Genomic DNA, 20,065 nt, shown 5'->3' with positions numbered 1-20,065 from the left:
CAGCACCTGCTAACAGATATGCAGTGATCAGCCACCTCCAGCCAACTCCCCCAGTTTCTATCCCAGGCATGATGTGCTGTGGTATGAATATCCCTTTGGCTAGTTTGGGCTCACCAGGTAGTACATCAGCATTACCTGGATATCTCCTTTGCACATTCCAGTCCAGAAGAGTTGGTTTGATGCTTGGAAAGGCTAAAGATACTAAAGAAGTTACCAAGAGCTACATAGAATATTCTCCAATACCTTACCTAAGCAAAGAGAAGACATCGTATGAGTTACGAACACAGTTCTGATCCACCTGGAGAAGACTGCTCTTCAGGGTACCTGAGTGATCCTTAAGGCAAAGAAAGAATGTTAATTTAAGAACCAAAACCTCCATCTCGACATGCACTTTTGGTAGGACAACAAACAATGTTGCATTCAATGTCTTTTAAATCTCTTTTCACATGGTTTTATGTGCAGTAGATAGAAACGATGTATGGTGCTAATGAAACCAAGTTCAAGTCTGGATCTTAACAGCAGTTACCTGTAAAGGTGTTAGTGACCTATCACTTGCACTGTGTTCTAGACAGAGAGTGTAGTTTCCTGACCTTTATAATCCACTACTGCACAGATTCCATGCACAGAAATACTGAATGATGTAGTTTAGAGTGCTGACCTTCTTCAGGTTCAGATCTGAGAGCCTATTCAGTGACATGAGATAAATCCATGCTCCTTATCCATGCGGAAACACATTTCAAGGATCAAAGCAATCTCAGTTGTGAATGATGTGAATAAGTCTCTGGAAGTTACAAAAAAACCCTTCTATCATTCTGAAGCAACCAAAGTGTACCCTCTGCACAGGAAGCATTGAAACAGCGACAAAGAGCAATTCTTCACACTGCAAAGATCACATATTGAGTTCTTCTATATCAGAGTCACACAAATTCCTAGGTTCTTCACATGATAAAGTGAATTCTAAATAGGTCAAAGCACCAGCAGCACTGTAATGAAGTTTACAGATTGTAGGAGAACAGGCAATCATCTTAGTGTATGCACTAACTCCAGCTGATCCCATCTATCAGCTGATTTTCCAAGTGATGCAGGCACACTCAGAGTACCACAATCACTGCACACTCCCTGCCTCAACTGGCTGCTTTCATATAGAACATGTTGAAATGCAGAGTTACACGTCAACATCTCCTGACACAACTGCATTACCCACAGGCCATGCAGCATGCTCTTTCCCACAAAAAATAAAGTTCCACCTAACTAATTGTGTGATCTATACACTGTAATGTACATCACATTGCAACAGAGGCACCATATCATTGAATCACAGACTGGTTTGGGTTGGAAGGGACCTTAAAGCTCATCCAGTTCCAACCCCTGCCACGGGCAGGGACCCCTTCCACTGGAGCAGCTGCTCCAAGCCCCTGTGTCCAACCTGGCCTTGAGCACTGCCAGGGATGGGGCAGCCACAGCTTCTCTGGGCACCCTGTGCCAGCGCCTCAGCACCCTCCCAGGGAACAGCTTCTGCCTAAGAGCTCAGCTCAGTCTCCCCTTGGGCAGGCTCAAGCCATTCCCCTTGGCTTGGCCCTACAGGCACTTGTCCAAAGCCCCTAGAGCCTTCTCCAGGCTGAACATCTTCTCTGTGCAACCAGTTCCAATGTCTCACCACTCTCACAATGAAGGATTTCTTCCTAGTACCTGCTCTGTACATTGCTGACTATAAAGCCATCACTTCCATTCAAATCCCCACAAGACTGGACTTGCTGGTTGTGGCTAATGCAGAAACTGTCACTGTGCCTCAAGGAGTCATCTCCGTTCCAGCCAGGGACTCTTTATACAACCTACCTATACCACAGCACTGCCACTGGCAATTTGGGATTAAGATAAACCCAACAACCTGTCAGCTGTGCTATTTGCTATAAGTAACTAAGCTTTTTCAGCATCGATGTAGTAATCAGCACTGCCATAGGATTAATGTGGCTGCAGCCACAATGTTGGCTGAATAAGCACAAAAGCTCCAGTGGTTTTTGTTCTCCAAAGAGTCCATGGGGTGAAACAGTGGCAACATGGAGCAAACAGATTCCTACATAAGAGCTACAAACTCTGGTTTTAAAACTGATAACTAAAATTTAATGTGCTTTTCTATTTACCATGAAAGTGAGTCTTAAAAACCACACCATTTCAGACTGTTCTATGCTTAAATGCAGTGTCTGCTTCAAAGAACAGTCTTATTTCCAGTAACAACGGGTTTTTGGACTTAAAATACTAGTCCCTGCCTTCCCAAACAGCTCAGATGTCCACACCATGAAGGCACAGTAACAGTTCTTATCTGTTATGTCAAAAAAAAGTGTTTCTTCTCAAAATGAAGCATTTTTGTGTATTTAAGTGTGAAAATATCAGTTTCCAAGTTCAATTTCAGCTTGTCAGCAGTACCAAGAAGCCAGAAGTACAGGATGCCCTTACCTTCTGCTCAAAAGAAGCTCCGTAGTAACCATCATTGAGACCAAAAATAATCTCATTGGGGTTTCTTGCATGTATCTGTAAGAAGAGAAGGGGAAAAAAACCATTTCAGTTCCCTATGACTTTACACAGCACACAGAGCACACAAGATGGAATGTGCTGACAGTCAAAAGCAGTTTCTCAGCACCTGCAATTCGAGAAGCACAGGAAAACTAAGTGAAAATGGAATTTAGCCATAGAAAATGCATTTGCTTCACTGGTTTAAGGTCACTGAGTATGTTCAGTGATTCTACCTTGAAATCAGAAATGCTGGCCAGAGAATACTTCCTATTGCTGCATTTCCAGCTGACAAAAATGAGGAGACCAGGGAACTAATCAAAGAAATAAGTCTTAGGAATAATTAGCTTGCACATAATAAGTAATGATGCTAAAAATGAGGGTTCTCTGGTCATAGCAGACAAAATCATGGAATCACAGTATGGCTTGGGTTGGAAAAGACCTTAGGATCACCCAGCTCCAACCCCTGCCACAGGCAAGGACCCCTTCCACTGGAGCAGCTGCTCCAAGCCCCTGTGTCCAACCTGGCCTTGAGCACTGCCAGGGATGGGGCAGCCACAGCTTCTCTGGGCACCCTGTGCCAGTGCCTCAGCACCCTCACAGGGAACAGCTTCTCAATTAATCAAAAAGCACCCACTGGAAACCTGTTTGATTCAGAAGTCACCATATTTATTTAGTGGTCTTATCATTTATGTGATATGGGTTTCTTTCTGAGCCACTTTTACTATAGGCTCCACAATTCAGAACACACCTCTCTTTTTACCTCTTTCAAAAGGCTATGAGTAATAAATAAAGCCCAGAATAAAACAGATCTCAGAGTAAACTCCTTGGACTGAAGAGCTTTTATGGTTTGTCATTGCTATGTGAATGGATTAAAACTGTCATATACACAAACATTTTAATAAGAGCAAGGAGGGCCAGGCCAAGGGGAATGGCTTGAACCTGCACAAGAGAGGGGAGACTGAGCTGAGCTCTGAGGCAGAAGCTGTTCCCTGGGAAGGTGCTGAGGCGCTGGCACAGGGTGCCCAGAGAAGCTGTGGCTGCCCCATCCCTGGCAGTGTTCAAGGCCAGGTTGGACACAGGGGCTTGGAGCAGCTGCTCCAGTGGAAGGGGTCCCTGCCCATGGCAGGGGTTGGAGCTGGAGGAGCTTTAAGGTTTCTTCCAACCCAAGCCAGGCTGGGATTCTATGAAGTATACATACAATCACATCACCATTTGCTTGAAGCAAGGCACTGCAATTTAAACCACTACCATTTGAGAGGCTCAGTCAACAGTGGTACCTTAAAGCAGCCGAGATTTAAAGCTCAGAGGTAACCTAGCATGAATCTCTGCAATCAAACTTTAAAACATGCCCTTCAAATGTGTTCATTTCCTTTCTATTTGTTCATCCACATAACTTGTTTCCTTCGGTAAAGAGTTGAGAATAAACTGTTTTCACATTACCTGCTGGCCCAAGTACTTCAACCCATCCAGATTGACTTTCCATTCAATCAGAAGCTGGAAGTGCTCCTTCTTGCCACCCCAGATCCTCACAACAAAGCAGGAGACAGAGGTATCGAGACGATCAGGCATTATCCCAAAGTCCAGACTCCTCCATGTTGGATTCTGTGGGTAAAGAGGGATAAAACCAACTCAAACTAAACAATGCAGAAGGTAATGAAGTCCATGTCAAACATTATATATATATATAGATATAAAAGAATAACACCAGCTATTTCAAGGTTCACACATGGCTGAAGCCAAGAGGCTCTGCTGCTTCCTTAGTCTGTTTACTACAGAGAATCCCTGGGTTAAAAGCTTCATGCTATAAAGTACTTCAGAAACACAGAGTGGGCTCTGCTTCCTTCCATTAGGAAATGCTGAAGAATTTACTCAGAATTTACTCATTCAGTTGAACCAAATCAGGAACTTCACAAGTGGAAGTGGCTTTCCAAGCCATCCCTGAGCTTCTGAGTACAGTTTACATTGCAAAAGTGAAGTTTAAAGGGCTGATCTACTCCTTAATAATTCAGTTTGCATTATTGACAGTTTGTTCACATTCTTCTCCCCCTTGACTGATGCTGACAGCAACCCTCAAATGTTGCCTCTTCATCCCAAGAGGCCAGACTTGCATCTCAAGCTTTATAAAGCCAGCATACTAAACTGCTAACATCTATTTCCCTAGAACTCAGATTTGCAAACATGCAGCATTCCAAGAACATTCACTCATCTCTGATAACACAGAATTAAAGATTTATGGAACTGTTGTAACTGGCCAAGATGCAACCAAGTCAATCCAACACTACAAGTGCCAAGAGACAGATACTGACTTTAGGACTGCCACAGGACATAAATCGCAGGGCATCCTAATGCTGAAATGGGGAAGAGCTTTTTATGCACAGCTCTATCCTCTGCTACACCCAGAAATGGTAACTCCTCCAAAACGAAGGTGGGAACCCACTGCCATCCCATGATACAAGCTTTTCCTTCTAGTGCTTAAGAAGCTTGGAAGTGACCAACCATCTCTGAACTGGTGTTAGGCAATTTAGAGTCAGATGCCTCTGAAAAGAAGGGAGAAGCAAAGCCACCCATGAAGTACTGCAGAAGGAATACTTAGTTTCCCTAAGGAGAAGGGATATTTGGTAGCACAAAAATACCATTTTAATAAATACCCATAGACAACGTATGAAATTTGCTTGAGACACCTTTGATTTACATTTGTGACATTCCACCTCATGCTGCCTTTGGTTAGATTCCCTTTTTGTCATTCCTTGTCCTGATTTAGAACAGGCAGACCTCAAAATCCCAAAGTCTCATGGAACTTGTCTCTTGCATAAAAGAGGCTTGAGGATGTAGAGTGCTGCTTCTCCATTCAGGAGCTTTTCAAAGCATTTACAGCTCATGGGCTATAAATGGTGCTGTTCTAACTTGTTCATGCAGGTTTTCAAACTCCTTTACCCAGTACCTGCAACATCCTACACCTAGAGAGATACCTACCCCTCATCTGCTGTAAGAACCTGATCACTTCTGGGTCCTTCACTGACCCAAAATGGGAAATGAAGAAACTCTAAGATGATTTCAACCTCACTTTCTTAAAGCTATTCAAAGAATGCACATGTGTATATGTGCTGGTACATGCTCCTTACCATTCACTTATACAACACAGAGATGTTCAAAGAAATCAGTGCGACACTGTCTGACTGTCCCTTTGGGGTGTTGCAAACAGGGCCTCAGCTTCTACACCACTGCACAACCTGAGCTTCTGTTGAATCTGTACACCCAAAGTAACATACAAGTGGTTCTTAAATAGACATTTAAATAAAAGCAGCTATTTCTGTTAACACCAAGAACAGCAAACAAAGATGAACTGCAACCAAGCCTCAGTTATGGCACATACAAATCTCACATACTGAAATGACTTAAACCAGCAAACCAAAGCTAATGGTACTTTACCTATTTGGTGTTCTTAATATTGAATTTATATCCAATAGACCAAAAGACTTCAAACCAACACACATTTCTACTAGCCAGCAACTCACTACCCCAACCCCTGTGGGAACAGCCTGAAAAACAGAATGGGATACTCCAACCAGAACTGAAGAGTGCAAATACACATTTAACAGTGCTGGTGTTCAGCAGAGAAATCAATCTACTGCAGTGAATACACAGTTTTTCAAAGGAAAGTTTCAGTATTGAAGTTAACTTACCAGAGAATTCTTGATCACCTCACTCTTATAAAACTCTAAAGAAAAAATGAGGAAAAAAACACCTTTAGATTAGTTTAAACATGGATATGGGACAGAAAAGACTAAAATAAATAACACTGATGTAAGACAAATGCCAGTGGGTCTGGTTTATTAGGAGCAGATTCATGAGGAAGACTTGGAAGTACAGGCATGCTTTGAACTAGGGTGAGACCTCACTTGGAGCATTGTGTGCGGTTCTGGTGTCCTTGACATGAAAAGGACATGGAACTGTTGGAACAAGTCCAGAGGAGGCCACGAGGATGAGCAGGGGCTGGAGCAGCTCCTGTATGGAGCCAGGCTGAGAACATTGGGGCTGTTGAGCCTGGAGAAGAGAAGCTGCGTGGAGACCTCAGAGCAGCTTCCAGTGTCTGAAGGGGGCTCCAAGGATGCTGGAGAGGGGCTCTTCATCAGGGACTGCAGTGATAGGACAAGGGGTGATGGGTTCAGACTGAAACAGGAGAACTTCAGGTTAGATATAAGGAAGAAGTTCTTTACTGTGAGGGTGCTGAGGCACTGGAATGGGTTGCCCAGGGAAGTTGTGAATGCTCCATCCCTGGCAGTGTTCAAGGCCAGGTTGGACAGAGCCTTGGGTGCCATGGTTTAGTGTGAGGTGTCCCTGCCCATGGCAGGGGGTTGGAACTGGATGATCTTAAGGTCCTTTCCAACCCAAACCATTCTATGATTCATTCACACTTCACTATTAGGTATCATCATTTGAGTTTAGCATTTCACCTTTATACCCAAGGTAATTCCCAAGATTTACTGAGGTCTTGGATGACACAGACAAAGTGACTTCTTTGTCACACCACGTCTTCCTGGAGGAGTGCAGCACTCATTGCACTGCTTCCCTGAAGACCAGGAGGGACCTTGAGGTCCTTTCCAACCCTACCTATCCTATGATTCTATGACCTGTTCCAGATGCTTAGAGACTGAAGAGCCAAATTACCCCACAGAGGTGCCAAGAACCCTGTATTAAACAGAAATAAGCAACTGCTGACACAGGGACCTTGGCTTTTCCAGCCCAAAAAGGAACTTGAAGGGGCTTCAGGTAGAGAGCTCTGGAGGCTGTAATACAGATTTTTGTATAGTATTCCTTATCCTTGGACTCCAATGGACTAAAGTTCTGATGGAGTGCAGGACAGTCCCTTACATGAGAGACTGTAGAAGCAGTGATCAGTTAGAGGTTCAGCCAACCACAAAGAAGTCCAGGCTGCAACCTCACGTTATATATCCTTATCCTTCTAAAACCCTGAAGAAAAGCAAGGATCAATTACACTAGCTGAAAGTAAAGATTAGGAGAAAACCAGAATTCACCTCCAACTGTTGAGCATATCAAAAAGGAGGTTAAAAATATAGTTTCAATAACATCTCTTCACAGTCAAGAACTGCAGTGGAAAGCAAAGCAATAAAGGGGAATGAGATCCAACACTCAAACACAGCTATCAAAAGCAGAACAGATGCCTGGATGCTTCATGTCATTGGCTGACAAGTCTAATTTTGGAAAACTTTGATGATATAAGTGCTGGTTTCTGCTCTGTAAAGTAGCTGAGCAGAGAGCAGGACACTCTCCCCCCATAAAGCAACCAAGGCTCCAAAGGCTTTCACTGATCTGTGCTCTTGGAAGTTCCCATGTTTCCTAAATTATCAGTGAGGGGAGAGGAGCAAAGAACAATAATAAGCTAATTTAAGACTCTATTAAATGCATCATCTGTTTTGCTTCCTTGGCTGCCAACTGAAAGCTTTTAGGAAGCCCAGGAAACTAAAGAGCTCTTCTCCACTGTTAGTATAAGCAAATATGGCAGCAGGTTGTCAAGGCAATAAAAGGGCAATGAACCTGGATCATAGGAACCCAAGGATTAACTAGTGAAAATCTGGCTTACCTTTGTATATCTTGGTGTTATCACACAAGTGAAGAGTGAAGTACGTATCCAAGAGGCGATACCCATTCCTGTTGATGATGTTCCGGGCAGCGATATTCCGAAGGTGGCGAAGCCGGCGCTGAAAATGAGCAGACCAACAAAACAAAATAGATCAAGGACTCTGGAAGGGGCTTGTAGCAGTGGGAGGCATCCCTGGCCATAGCAGGAGGTTGGAAGTGGATGATCTTAAGGTCCTATCCAGCACAAACCATTCTATGATACTTTGAAACTGTCTGGCCAAGCAGCAACCAGCACCTATGAGCTCAGATTAAGCAACACTGATCTAGTACCCACACTTGTATCGTGTACCTGCTTTCTGTTCTTCATGTCTAAATCACCCCAATTAATCCAACAGTTTCAAGTGAATACGTGAGACACTGAGCTTCAAACAGCAGCAGCACCACCCAGGTATTCTGCATCATCACATTGGAAACACTTCCAAGGCAAAGCTATGTTCAAGAAGCACTAGCAAAGAGCTCCAATATAAACCAATACCTAAGCCAGAGCTGGATAAAGCTTCCTGAATTCACAGTAATCCTGGAAACTGCTACCACAGCCTTAAATAAAACAAACCATAGAAACCTATCAGAAAGTCATATCCAGATTTTCAGGGAATATGAAGGGCATAGTGAAAGTTGTGCTATCTGTCAGCTACCATCTGCTCAGATAACAAAGTCCTTTTCTCCTGGACTGAATACACTTGAATATGGCACTAAAATCTTTAAGTGATTTCAGCATTATGCTAGTTTGCTACAATACTGTATCCTGAATGAAAACCCTCAGATTGAGCCAAACTCTCTCCATCCCCCCTTCTCCCTTCCAGTTCCCAACAGCTATGGCTCAAAGCACACAACACCCTTAACTTTGACAAATACTGAACATGAGCAGCAGGGCGAAGGAGGTGATCCTGCCCCTCTGCTCTGCTCTCGTCAGGCCTCACCTGGAGCATTGTGTGCAGTTCTGGGGTCCTCGGCATAAGGACATGGAACTGTTGGAACAAGTCCAGAGGAGGCCACAAGGATGAGCAGGGGCTGGAGCAGCTCCTGTATGGAGCCAAGCTGAGAACATTGGGGCTGTTGAGCCTGGAGAAGAGAAGCTGCATGGAGACCTCAGAGCAGCTTCCAGTGTCTGAAGGGGACTCCAAGGATGCTGGGGAGGGACTATTCATCAGGGACTGCAGTGATAGGACAAGGGGTGATGGGTTCAGACTGAAACAGGGGAAGTTCAGGTTGGAGATAAGGCAGAAGCTGTTCCCTGGGAGGGTGCTGAGGCGCTGGCACAGGGTGCCCAGAGAAGCTGTGGCTGCCCCATCCCTGGCAGTGCTCAAGGCCAGGTTGGACACACGGGCTTGGGTGCCATGGTCTAGTGTGAGGCATCCCTGCCCATAGCAGGGAGTTGAAACTAGATGATCTTAAGCTCCTTTCAACCCTAACTATTCTATGCTTACAGATTTATTGTTAACAAGTTAACACAGACTCTCCAGTCATTCTTAACTCATTTCTTAGCTGTGCTTCTTATTTTAACTCTGAAAACACATGCAAGCTTAAAACAGACTGTCACAAACCTAACACACAGCAAACCACACTTTCAAACATACAAAGTTCTCCCCAAATCCTTTGGTATCACATTCTCCCAATGAATCTCTCAATCTACTCTCACTCATCTACCACAAGGATGTTGACAAGTGGCTGCTTATCCTTTCTGGATCACCACAAACCACCTACAAGGCTCAAACAACCATGTTGGCGCATCCTTTGACCACAAAGTTCATTTTACAGGATACTGGCGCTTCCCAAAAGCTTCTAACTCTGGATCCACCTTCAAAGAAACACACTCACCAAAAGAGGGTTTAAAATGCTTTTGAAACCAAAAGGCAACTTTCCTGTTTGCAGCTTGTCCTAAAAGGCTTTTATGAGAGCTGAAATGCCATCATCTGTGTTAGAATAACAGCTACAATGATATTTTATATCACTTGGTATCACTTCAGTGATGTCTTAATTTTTCTTCCTGGAAATCTTTAAGAGGAATATTACATTTCTGTTCAATGTGACAGATTCAAAACCACCAGTTTAATTCCTGCAAAGGCTGAGTTACACTGAAAACAGAGCTGAGATGGGATGACCACATACCTCCAGGATAAACATACATGATTAAAAACACACCCGAGGGAAGGGATGGGATCCAGAGGGATCTAGACATGCTGGAGAGGTTGGACTGTTCAAAGCCAGGTTGGACAGAGCCTTGGGTGCCATGGTTTAGTGTGAGGTGTCCCTGCCCATGGCAGGGGTTGGAACTGGATGATCTTAAGGTCCTTTCCAACCCTAACCATTCTATGATTCGATAACCTCATGGAGTTCAACAAGCCCAAGGGTAAGGTCCTGCCCCTGGGTTAGGGCAATCCTAGCACAAACCCAGGCTGAGGGAGCCTGGATGGAGCCTGAGGAGAAGGACTTGGGGTGCTGGGTGAGGAGCAGCTCCCCATGAACCAGCTTCAGTGAGTGCTGGAGCCCAGAACCCCCCCGTGTGCTGGGGGCACCCCCAGAGCGTGAGCAGCAGCTCAGGGAGGGGATCCTGCCCCTCTGCTGTGCTCTGGGGAGAGCTGAGAGCTGCTCCAGTGCCTAAAGGGGCTGCAGGAAAGTTGGAGAGGGGCTTGGGACAAGGGCCTGGAGGGCCAGGCCAAGGGGAATGGCTTGAACCTGCCCAAGAGAGGGGAGACTGAGCTGAGCTCTGAGGCAGAAGCTGTTCCCTGTGAGGGTGCTGAGGCGCTGGCACAGGGTGCCCAGAGAAGCTGTGGCTGCCCCATCCCTGGCAGTGCTCAAGGCCAGGTTGGACACAGGGGCTTGGAGCAGCTTCTCCAGTGGAAGGGGTCCCTGCCTGTGGTTGGGACTGGATGAGCTTTAAGGTCCCTTCCAAACAAAACCAGTCTGGGGTTCTATAAAAAACAAACCCACACAAAACCACCCACAATCTTCTAAGTTCCTTCATTGCCCAACTACACAGTGTTATTTTGTTAGGGATTGGTATCAAGATTGTCAACTGAAAGACAAAGCTTCACTTAAAAAAGCTGTATGGATCTTGCACATTACTTCAAATCTAATTTTAAAGCTGTGCAGTTTCACTGGCCATTTTTATAAGGAACCTAAACACTCCTTAAGAAATGGCTTTGAACACACATTGCACTCTATAAAAAATCATAGAAGTGTTTTTATGCGCCATCTCTCTCCTTTAATTAACTTCTGTAGCACACAGATCAATCCTCTACCATGCTTTATATATATACATATATATATATATACACACACACATTAAATCCTTTACAACCTAAAAGCAGCCCACACAGTATCTAACAAAGAGAGCAGCCTTCTCCACGTCTTCTTAGGACTGCAAACTAATTGTGTGCCTGGTTTAAGTAGTGTGTTACAACAAGCAGCCCCCAAGCAAAACCAAACATTTTCTTGTCTTTCACTACATGCAATCAGGTTTGGATAAAGCTTTAGTGTTATAACCAACACCTGCACCTCCGTACAAGATCTGGGTCCATGTCTCCATGGCTTGTGACATCTTTGCACCCTTCAAAGTCTGAATTGATCCTGAATTCAGAAGGCTCAGTTCTCCCAAAGCAGCTGGAAGAGGAATGGTACATTCAGGGCTGTGTGACCACAGCATAGTACAGGACTCAGAATGCAACAGGTAATGAATGTCTATTTAAACCTTCAATTTAAGTCATCCTTCTCCTCCTCCCTTCTGTCCCACTACTTGTCCATTTAGCCCAGCTGATAGGGAACAAGTTTCCAGTTAATGGACAGTTCTCTTGTTCACATTCTTTAACATGAGGTCATCACAACAGAGAGACTTGGATCCTGAAAATAAACCTCCCTTTGCTGTCCTGATATTATATTGCAGTGTTCAGATCTCTTCAGAGCTCTACAGAGTTAACCTCTGTCATTAACCTCTCCTGACCAAAGATAATCAGCTTTAGCTAAGACACCATCAGCTAAAGACCTACCCAAAAGACAATTCAAATAGGCTCTAAAATACTTCATCAAGGACTTAAGGCTGCTCTGTGACAAACTAAGTATTATTTAAGGGCATTTTCAAAACCCTTAAGTGTATTTCATATCAATTTTGGTCAAGATGTTGAAATACACAAAACCTCCATGACATTGTAATTCAGGTCTCACCAGCATCAGCCAGATTCCCTGCTGACAACCCTCACTGCCTACTTGCACCACTGCAAATAGGTGCAAGTTATTTGCACCATCGTAAATAGCACTTGTGCAGCTGCTCCATGAATCACACTGGGGAACTGTGCTGGATGAAAACTCACCACAGCTCTTCTGCTGGGCTGGTTTCATGAGAGCAGTTCCTCAATGTGGTTCCCAATGTGGCTGTAGAAGCAGCTGTGCTGATGCAAGAGGGACAGAGCAGCAGCCAAAGTCAAACAGGACTGACTGGAGCAGCTCTGCTCTGGAGCCAGGCTGAGAGAGCTGGGCTGGGGCAGCCTGGACAAGAGAAGGCTCCTGAAGGGGAGATCTTAGAGCAGCTCCAGTGCCTAAAGGGGCTCCAGGAAAGATGGAGAGGGGCTTGGGACAAGGGCCTGTACGGACAAGGAATGTGAAATATGTGCTGAGCTTCGTCCAGAAGTCAGGGGTCTCTTATTCAAGAAAAGCACTTGGTAACTTAGATTCATGCATCCATCACAGCCTGAAAATAAGGCAAATAACAACAGGTTTTGAAGGCAGAAGGAGAAAAGATTGAGTTTGCTGTTAAATAAAAACATACTGGGATAGTTGAGGTTGTAAGAGATCAACTCCATCACAGGTTCATAGAATCATAGAATGGTTTGGGCTGGAAAGGACCTTAATATCATCCAGTTCCAACCCCCCTGCCATGGGCAGGGACACCTCACACTAAACCATGGCACCCAAAGCTCTGTCCAACCTGGCCTTGAACATGGCCAGGGATGGAGCATTCACCACTTCTCTGGGCACCCTGTGCCAGTGCCTCAGCACCCTCACAGGGAAGAACTTCTTATCTCCAACCTGAACTTCCTCTGCTTCAGTTTAAACCCATTACCTCTTATCCTATCACCACATCATTCTGAAGATCTTGTTTGATGTACCTACTGTTCCCATTCCGTGTATTCCTGGGAACATCTCCAGATTTACCACAGGCCATACACAAGTCAGACTGCTGCAGAATAAAGTATTTTGGTTGACAACCTTGTTAATACTTTGCTTTTTCATTCAATGATCCCAGAACTCTAAACCTCCGAAGACATGCAAGACTGTAAAGGACTGAAGCTGCCTGGTTCTTTCATGCTTTAGTTCCCTCAACAGGAAGACAGCACAGTCTTTCACTACCTCTGCCTAAAACAGATACCTTCTGCATCAAACACTTGTTTCCACACAATGTTTTCTTGTGCATTTCTGCTGTCTCACAGTGAGGGCCAGAGAATTTAACCAAGGAAAAGCTGGCAAAAGAAAGAAGTTAGTTTGAAACTTGTGCAAGTTACTTTAATTTCTCTCACTGTATCTACACAGATGTGCCCAGCACAAAAGCAGGACAAAGCAGACAGACGGTGGTTTCTTGGTGGCTTCAACTGATCCAGACACCACTCTTTGCTTCCTTCCAGCTCTGAGGAACTTGGATAACAACGTATCCACCGGGTTTGGTTGTCTAACAATGTGGTGCCATTAATAAAAATCACTGCAGAGATGAAGGGGGGAAGGAGGAAATGGAAGAAGATGTAATACGTCAAACCAAGAAAGAGAAGTGTGCTGCTATTAGCACAAGGTCTGGCCTGTTCGTGAAACCACAAGGGAACAGCAACTACCTCCAATAGCCTAAAGTATTCATGGAATTTCATAATGATTTCTTCAAGGTCATCTAATAGGCAGCAAAATCAAGCACAGGGCATTCTGACTTCTCTTCCATCTCAACCACTCTGTTATTCTCTTATAAGATGATGACCCTGGGAAAGAAATCATAATGTAAGAAAACCCGACTGGATGAGAACTCAGCCAAGCATCATTTTCCCATCTTCACTGCTGATCAACCACACTTAGCAAGCAGCTCAGATTATTAATATCATAGAACCCCAGATTGGTTTGGGATGGAAGGGACCTTAAAGCTCATCCAGCTCCAACCCCTGCCACGGGCAGGGACCCCTTCCACTGGAGCAGCTGCTCCAAGCCCCTGTGTCCAACCTGGCCTTGAGCACTGCCAGGGATGGGGCAGCCACAGCTTCTCTGGGCACCCTGTGCCAGCGCCTCAGCACCCTCCCAGGGAACAGCTTCTGCCTAAGAGCTCAGCTCAGTCTCCCCTCTCTTGGGCAGGTTCAAGCCATCCCTCCTTGCTTTAATAAAATGCTCACTTTGGCCTAATATGTTTCACATTTTTCCAGAGTTTCTGGGTTTTGAGCTGGAGCTTTTATCTTCGAGAACAGAGAAAAACCCACAACCCCTCAGCCTGACATGCAGAACCCTGTGTTTCTCTGACTTACGACAAACATATAGAGACCCCAAGAGCTGACCTTGCAGGCCAATTCTGTTAAGTTTGAAACAAGCAGGGTTGTTGTAGCAACATCTCTGTTGGTAACTAAGCTTTGCACCCTGCTTTAATGCTAAAATAGTTGGAAGGATTTTGCTTAAATTCTTCCAGAGCTATTGTGGATCATAAAGAAGCAGGCTAGAAAATTCATGTGAAAGCCAGGTAAAACCAGAATATGTACCAGCTTGTGAAGAGGTCAGCACTGATCCTGACCTGAAATGTATTTATGAACTGCCTCCGTTGAAACAGTCAGGAAGCAGCATTCTGAAAAGCAGAGGTGATGTTCAGACTATGTCTTCATAAGGGGGATGAAGCACCTCCCGTATGAAGAGAGGCTGAGAAAACTGGGGCTGTTCAGCCTGGAGAAGAGAAGCTGAGTAGAAGCTTTCACGAGGGATGGTGCCTGCAGCCCTGCCCTGGGCAGCCTGTTCCAATGCCTGAGCACCCTGTGGGGCAGGAATTGTTCCTCAGCTCCATCTAAACCTGCCCTGGTGCAGCTTGAGGCCGGTTCCTCTTGTCCCATCCCTTGTTCCTTGGGAGCAGAGCCCAGCCCCTCCTGGCTCCATCCTCCTGGCAGGCACTTGGAGGGAACAATCAGGTTCCCCCTGAGCCTTCTCTTCTCCAGACTAAACCCCCCCAGGTCCCTCAGCCATTCCTCATCACACTTGGGCTCCAGACATCCATACTCCTCCTTACTTGCACAACTTACTGCACTGAGATGTTCAACAAGAACAGTCAGCAAATGGAAGATGCTGTCTGAAAAGCATCGAGTCTTCCCTAATTCATATAGGGAGAAAGTGAAAGAGGAAGAATAAGAAGCATCTCCACATTTGACATGGCCCATGCAGAAGTATAGTTATTCCCCAGCTACTTGAATGCAAAGCAGCCTTCATGAGCTCAACTCAGAGCTGAAGAATGCAATGTGTGAAGTTGATGTTACAGCTAAAAACATGTCTATGGCACAACCTGCTCCATAAACCAAGAAAATAGTTATGATTACTAATTATATAAATGAAAAAACTAAAATGGAGACATACATATATATTACTCCTAAAAGTAGCTGCATCCTTTAGTCCATCTTTCCTCACATCTCTTACTAGCTAGCCCACTAAACTCTTTCCTCACTAAGTAACTGAATTTACACCACAAAGCAACTCAGAACTCTACATCATTGCTCTTTAGTAGTTAACAGCTAGTAACTGTTCAGCAGGGACAAGAAGCCTTCTCTTTGTACACCATAATCACATAGAACATCTACACTGCTGTTTTTAGAGCTCAGAACCAATGAGACAATCAAGACCAAAAGTGATCTTCAATGCAAGCCCACAGTGTCCACACTCTTCACTTAATATTTGCATCCTCATCCTTCTTTCCAAATCCAAGATGTGTGGTCAATGCTGCAGAAAGACTGAAAGAGCCTGTTACTTAAAGCATAAGGTGGAACAGGTACAGAAGACAGGATACAAACAGGATAGCTTTTGAAAGACTCACAATACAGACTGTACTTCAATGTAATGTTAGCAGGAAGGGTTTAAAAGCCAAGTCCTAAGCCCATGCAGGGACCAAGGCACATGAAGCAGTGTGTATTGTTTCAACAGCTGTGTTTGGTTATGGTCACTACAACATCAAGAGGGACACACCAAGAGCTGGCATCCTCCACAACCCTGAAGAATAAAAACTGTCAGCACACCCTAAAAGAACTTGCTCTAAACTGGGGTTAAGAAAATCTGAACTGTTTTGACAGACGAAGCTCCTCTTGCAGGGTGTTTAGTTAGGCTACAAATAACAAGGAACAAGATACACAATCTTTCCATCCTAAACCAAGACCTTTTAGAAATACCAACTTTCCTTAAAGGAGGTTTTCCTTTGAGTTGGTCTAAATAAATATTTACTCACTTGCAAGATGAAAGACTAGAACTGCAACTGCTTCTTTGACACAACATCTGAACTACACCATGGGGTAGACAAAAGAACATCAGGGTGCAAGTTCCACCTCATTAATAACATGCTGTAGAAGCCTCTTCACATGTTAAGAAGGCTCTTAGCATCACCTTGGGTGAGAGAGCATTAGTCTGGATTAGCTATGGGAATGAACTGAGAACACCAATCGAACAATGGAAAACAAGATGCTGCTCAGAAGGAAGGACCCAAAAAGTAAACAGGGTTTTCTGGGATAAAGCATCAACAAAATCAAAGCAAAGGCACTTCTGACCTTAAGGAACCACTTGATTTTAAGGATGCACCAAGCTGCACAAGCAGAGTTTGTTGATTAACATCTTGAAGCGTATTAATGTTTATCATGCTACTGGATGACAAACCCAGGGCAAGCAGGAAACCTCTCTCATCATAAGGAACGCATCATTAGTTACCAGCTACCAACCCTTCCTTCAATTAAGGATATTTCCTAACCCCCCACAAATCTCCTGAATAAAGCATCAAAGCCGATTTACTACAGCTTTCTGACTGAACAGGGTCTGACTTAATCACAGAATCCCAGACTAGTTTAAGTTGGAAAGGACCTTAAAGCTTACCCAGTTCCAACCCCCTGCCACTGCAGCAGCTTGCTTCAAACCCCTGTGTCCAACCTGGCCTTAAGCACTGCCAGGGATGGGGCAGCCACAGTTTCTCTGGGCACCTGTGCCAGTGTCTCACCCCACTCACAGGGAAGAACTTCTTCCTTATATCCAACCTAAATCTTCTCTATTTCACCCCTTGTCCTATCACTACAGTCCCTGATGAACAGTCCCTCTCCAGCATCCTTGTAGCCCCCTTCAGACACTGGAAGCTGCTCTGAGGTCTCCATTCAGCTTCTCTTTTCCCGACTGAACAGCAACAATGTTTTCAGCCTGTTTCCATACAGGAGCTGCTCCAGCCCCTGATCATCCTCCTGGCCTCTTCTGGACTTGCTGCAACAGCTCCATGTCCTACTTACACTGCAGACACCAGAACTGTACACATACTTCAAATGCATACACAAGTGCACAACTATCAACAGATTACTCAGTCTGTGAAACAAATTTGCATTCCTTAAAGAAAATACAAGGGGGTTAGAACTAGACCATCTTAAATCTTAAGGTTCTTTCCAACCCTATCTATTCTATATTTTTTATATACAGTGCAGATAGCAAAAACCGAGCCCCAAACTGTCACCCAACCTTTTGGGGTACAATTACTATTTTACGGTAACTTTAACAACTGTTTCCTCCTAATTGCTTCTAACAAACTCTATAGACTTTGATACAATTGTAGAAGATCACCAGGTCAACACACATATGGTGGTGTTATAGTGGAGCTGCACTTCCGTCTGTCTCAGTGGTTAAAGACTGCATGTCAACAAGAAGTGAAAGCAGTATTCAACTATGACACTTTGCAGCCACTACTCTGATTTCCCACAGCAGATTTAGTAGGAAAGAGGAAGTAAAATATTTAAGTCAGTCTTCGTTTTCATATTACTCAGTGGAATGTGTAACAATAGGTATATAGAACTATTTCAGACAAAAAGATGCTCTTTTCACACTGATTTAGATGAAAAACTAGTTCAGATGCAGTCCAGAGCCATGGTAGATTTCTTCACTTCTACATATAAAACCTCTCAAACCCATTTGCCAGAGCACTTTAAATCACCCATTTCTGCCATGTTACCCACTCTGCTGTGAATGGTTTGCATTCTTAGAGCAAATAACTATGAAATTTTAGCCTCGTTGTAATTCACCCATATTCTTCTCCTGTTGTTTTATCTCTGCTTGCTTGGATCACCTCAAGTACCCAAGGTACTGGATTACCACTTCCAGCTGCTGAAAACATGGGTTTATTTATTGTTGAAATCCAGAAGTACTACAATTCAGAAGCACTGCTTCTTATTCTCCTTGGAAAGCTCTTTCCAGAAGTACTTTCAAAAGGAAAACATCTTTTGTTTTCAAGTTCACTTGACTCATGAGCAGTCCTTTGCATCCTGGGATCTAACAGGGCAGCAATGCCAGTTTCTGAAACAGGGATGTCAAGCTCATGGTATTACTAAAATCTCAAGAGATGAAAGATTGTTAAATGTTTAGTAGACATGATTTGTTTAAAGGTATGGAATCATAAAATCATAGAATAGTTAGGGTTGGAAAGGACCTTAAGATCATCAAGTTCTAACCCCCCTGCATGATTTATTGTACAAGGCATTTTACAGAATGCACAGAATTTTCAATTCTATAGTCACAGACTGGTTTGGGTTGGAAAGGATCTTAAGCTCATCCAGCTTCAACCCCTGCCACAGGCAGGGACCCCTTCCACTGGAGCAGCTGCTCCAAGCCCCTGTGTCCAACCTGGCCTTGAGCACTGCCAGGGATGGGGCAGCCACAGCTTCCCTGGGCACCCTGTGCCAGCGCCTCAGCACCCTCACAGGGAACAGCTTCTGCCTCAGAGCTCAGCTCAGTCTCCCCTCTCTTGGGCAGGTTCAAGCCATTCCCCTTGGCCTGGCCCTACAGGCCCTTGTCCCAAGCCCCTCTCCAGCTTTCCTGCAGCCCCTTTAGGCACTGGAGCTGCTCTCAGCTCTCCCCTTCAGGAGCCTTCTCTTGTCCAGGCTGCCCCAGCCCAGCTCTCTCAGCCTGGCTCCAGAGCAGAGCTGCTCCAGCCCTCGCAGCAGCTCCATGGCCTCCTCTGGCCTCACTCCAGCAGCTCCATGTCCCTCTTGTGCTGCTGCCCCAGGGCTGGATCAGAGCTGCAGGGGGGGCCTCCCCAGAGCACAGCAGAGGGGAAGAATACCCTTCCTTAACCTGATTGTTCTTTTTCTTCTTCACTGCTCTCTAATCACTCATCAAACTGTGCATCAGTGAAGCTGTCTGTACAACAGTTACATATTCAAGCTTGAGGATCTTCAGACACTGTCTCTCAGTTCATTAAGGGCCTCAGTGTCCCCAGTGTTGGAATTACTATTAATAGCCTATCAGCTTCAGCATAAAGGAAAAGCTTGAAGTGCTGGGGCAGTGCTCTACGGTCCATGAAGATGTGCTTTCCTGCCTCTAGACAACCACACATGACATCTGTTTTGGTCTGCAGTTGGCACAGTAACATTCAACAGATCATTTGACTGCAGCATGACTGCCTCGATATTAAGAATGCATTTTTTTGTCCAACTCCTTCCATCTAGAACAGAAGAGCATGGAAAGGTTTGGCTCCCTCAACCCCCATTGCTTTGTCCTGCCTATGGTGACAGGCCTGAGAGGTTTGAGCAGTTAGAAATCCATACGTTATCATGACATTCCTGGCCTTCTTGCATCAAGCAACTACGATAACACTAAAGAATCCATCTCTCCTTTTAAGTGTAATTAGTTCTGTTAGACCCACCCTTTCATCAAAGGAAAACTACATCCTGGC

At 44.7% G+C, this 20,065-nt stretch overlaps 1 protein-coding gene across 3 annotated transcripts in view; it reads right to left on the bottom strand.

Annotated features, from left to right (window-relative positions):
- The window catches only part of UVRAG (UV radiation resistance associated), a 90,542-nt gene that overhangs the window by 65,352 nt on the left and 5,125 nt on the right, over positions 1–20,065 (bottom strand). For 2 of the 3 annotated variants that reach the window (XM_034074545.1, XM_034074546.1), the window contains exons 2-6: positions 8,114–8,231; positions 6,195–6,229; positions 3,952–4,113; positions 2,455–2,529; positions 249–334 (exon numbers count right to left, since the gene is read on the bottom strand). In XM_034074545.1, the coding sequence (XP_033930436.1) occupies positions 249–334; positions 2,455–2,529; positions 3,952–4,113; positions 6,195–6,229; positions 8,114–8,231 (476 nt within the window). Of the gene's footprint in view, positions 1–248; positions 335–2,454; positions 2,530–3,951; positions 4,114–6,194; positions 6,230–8,113; positions 8,232–13,988; positions 14,127–20,065 lie in introns of all 3 variants that reach the window. The other variant, XM_034074547.1, reaches the window with a different exon arrangement.

The sequence above is a fragment of the Melopsittacus undulatus genome, chromosome 2 (genome assembly GCF_012275295.1).
Source record: "Melopsittacus undulatus isolate bMelUnd1 chromosome 2, bMelUnd1.mat.Z, whole genome shotgun sequence".
Taxonomy (NCBI): Eukaryota; Metazoa; Chordata; class Aves; order Psittaciformes; family Psittaculidae; genus Melopsittacus; species Melopsittacus undulatus.
This window is presented reverse-complemented; position numbering and strand designations above follow the sequence as displayed.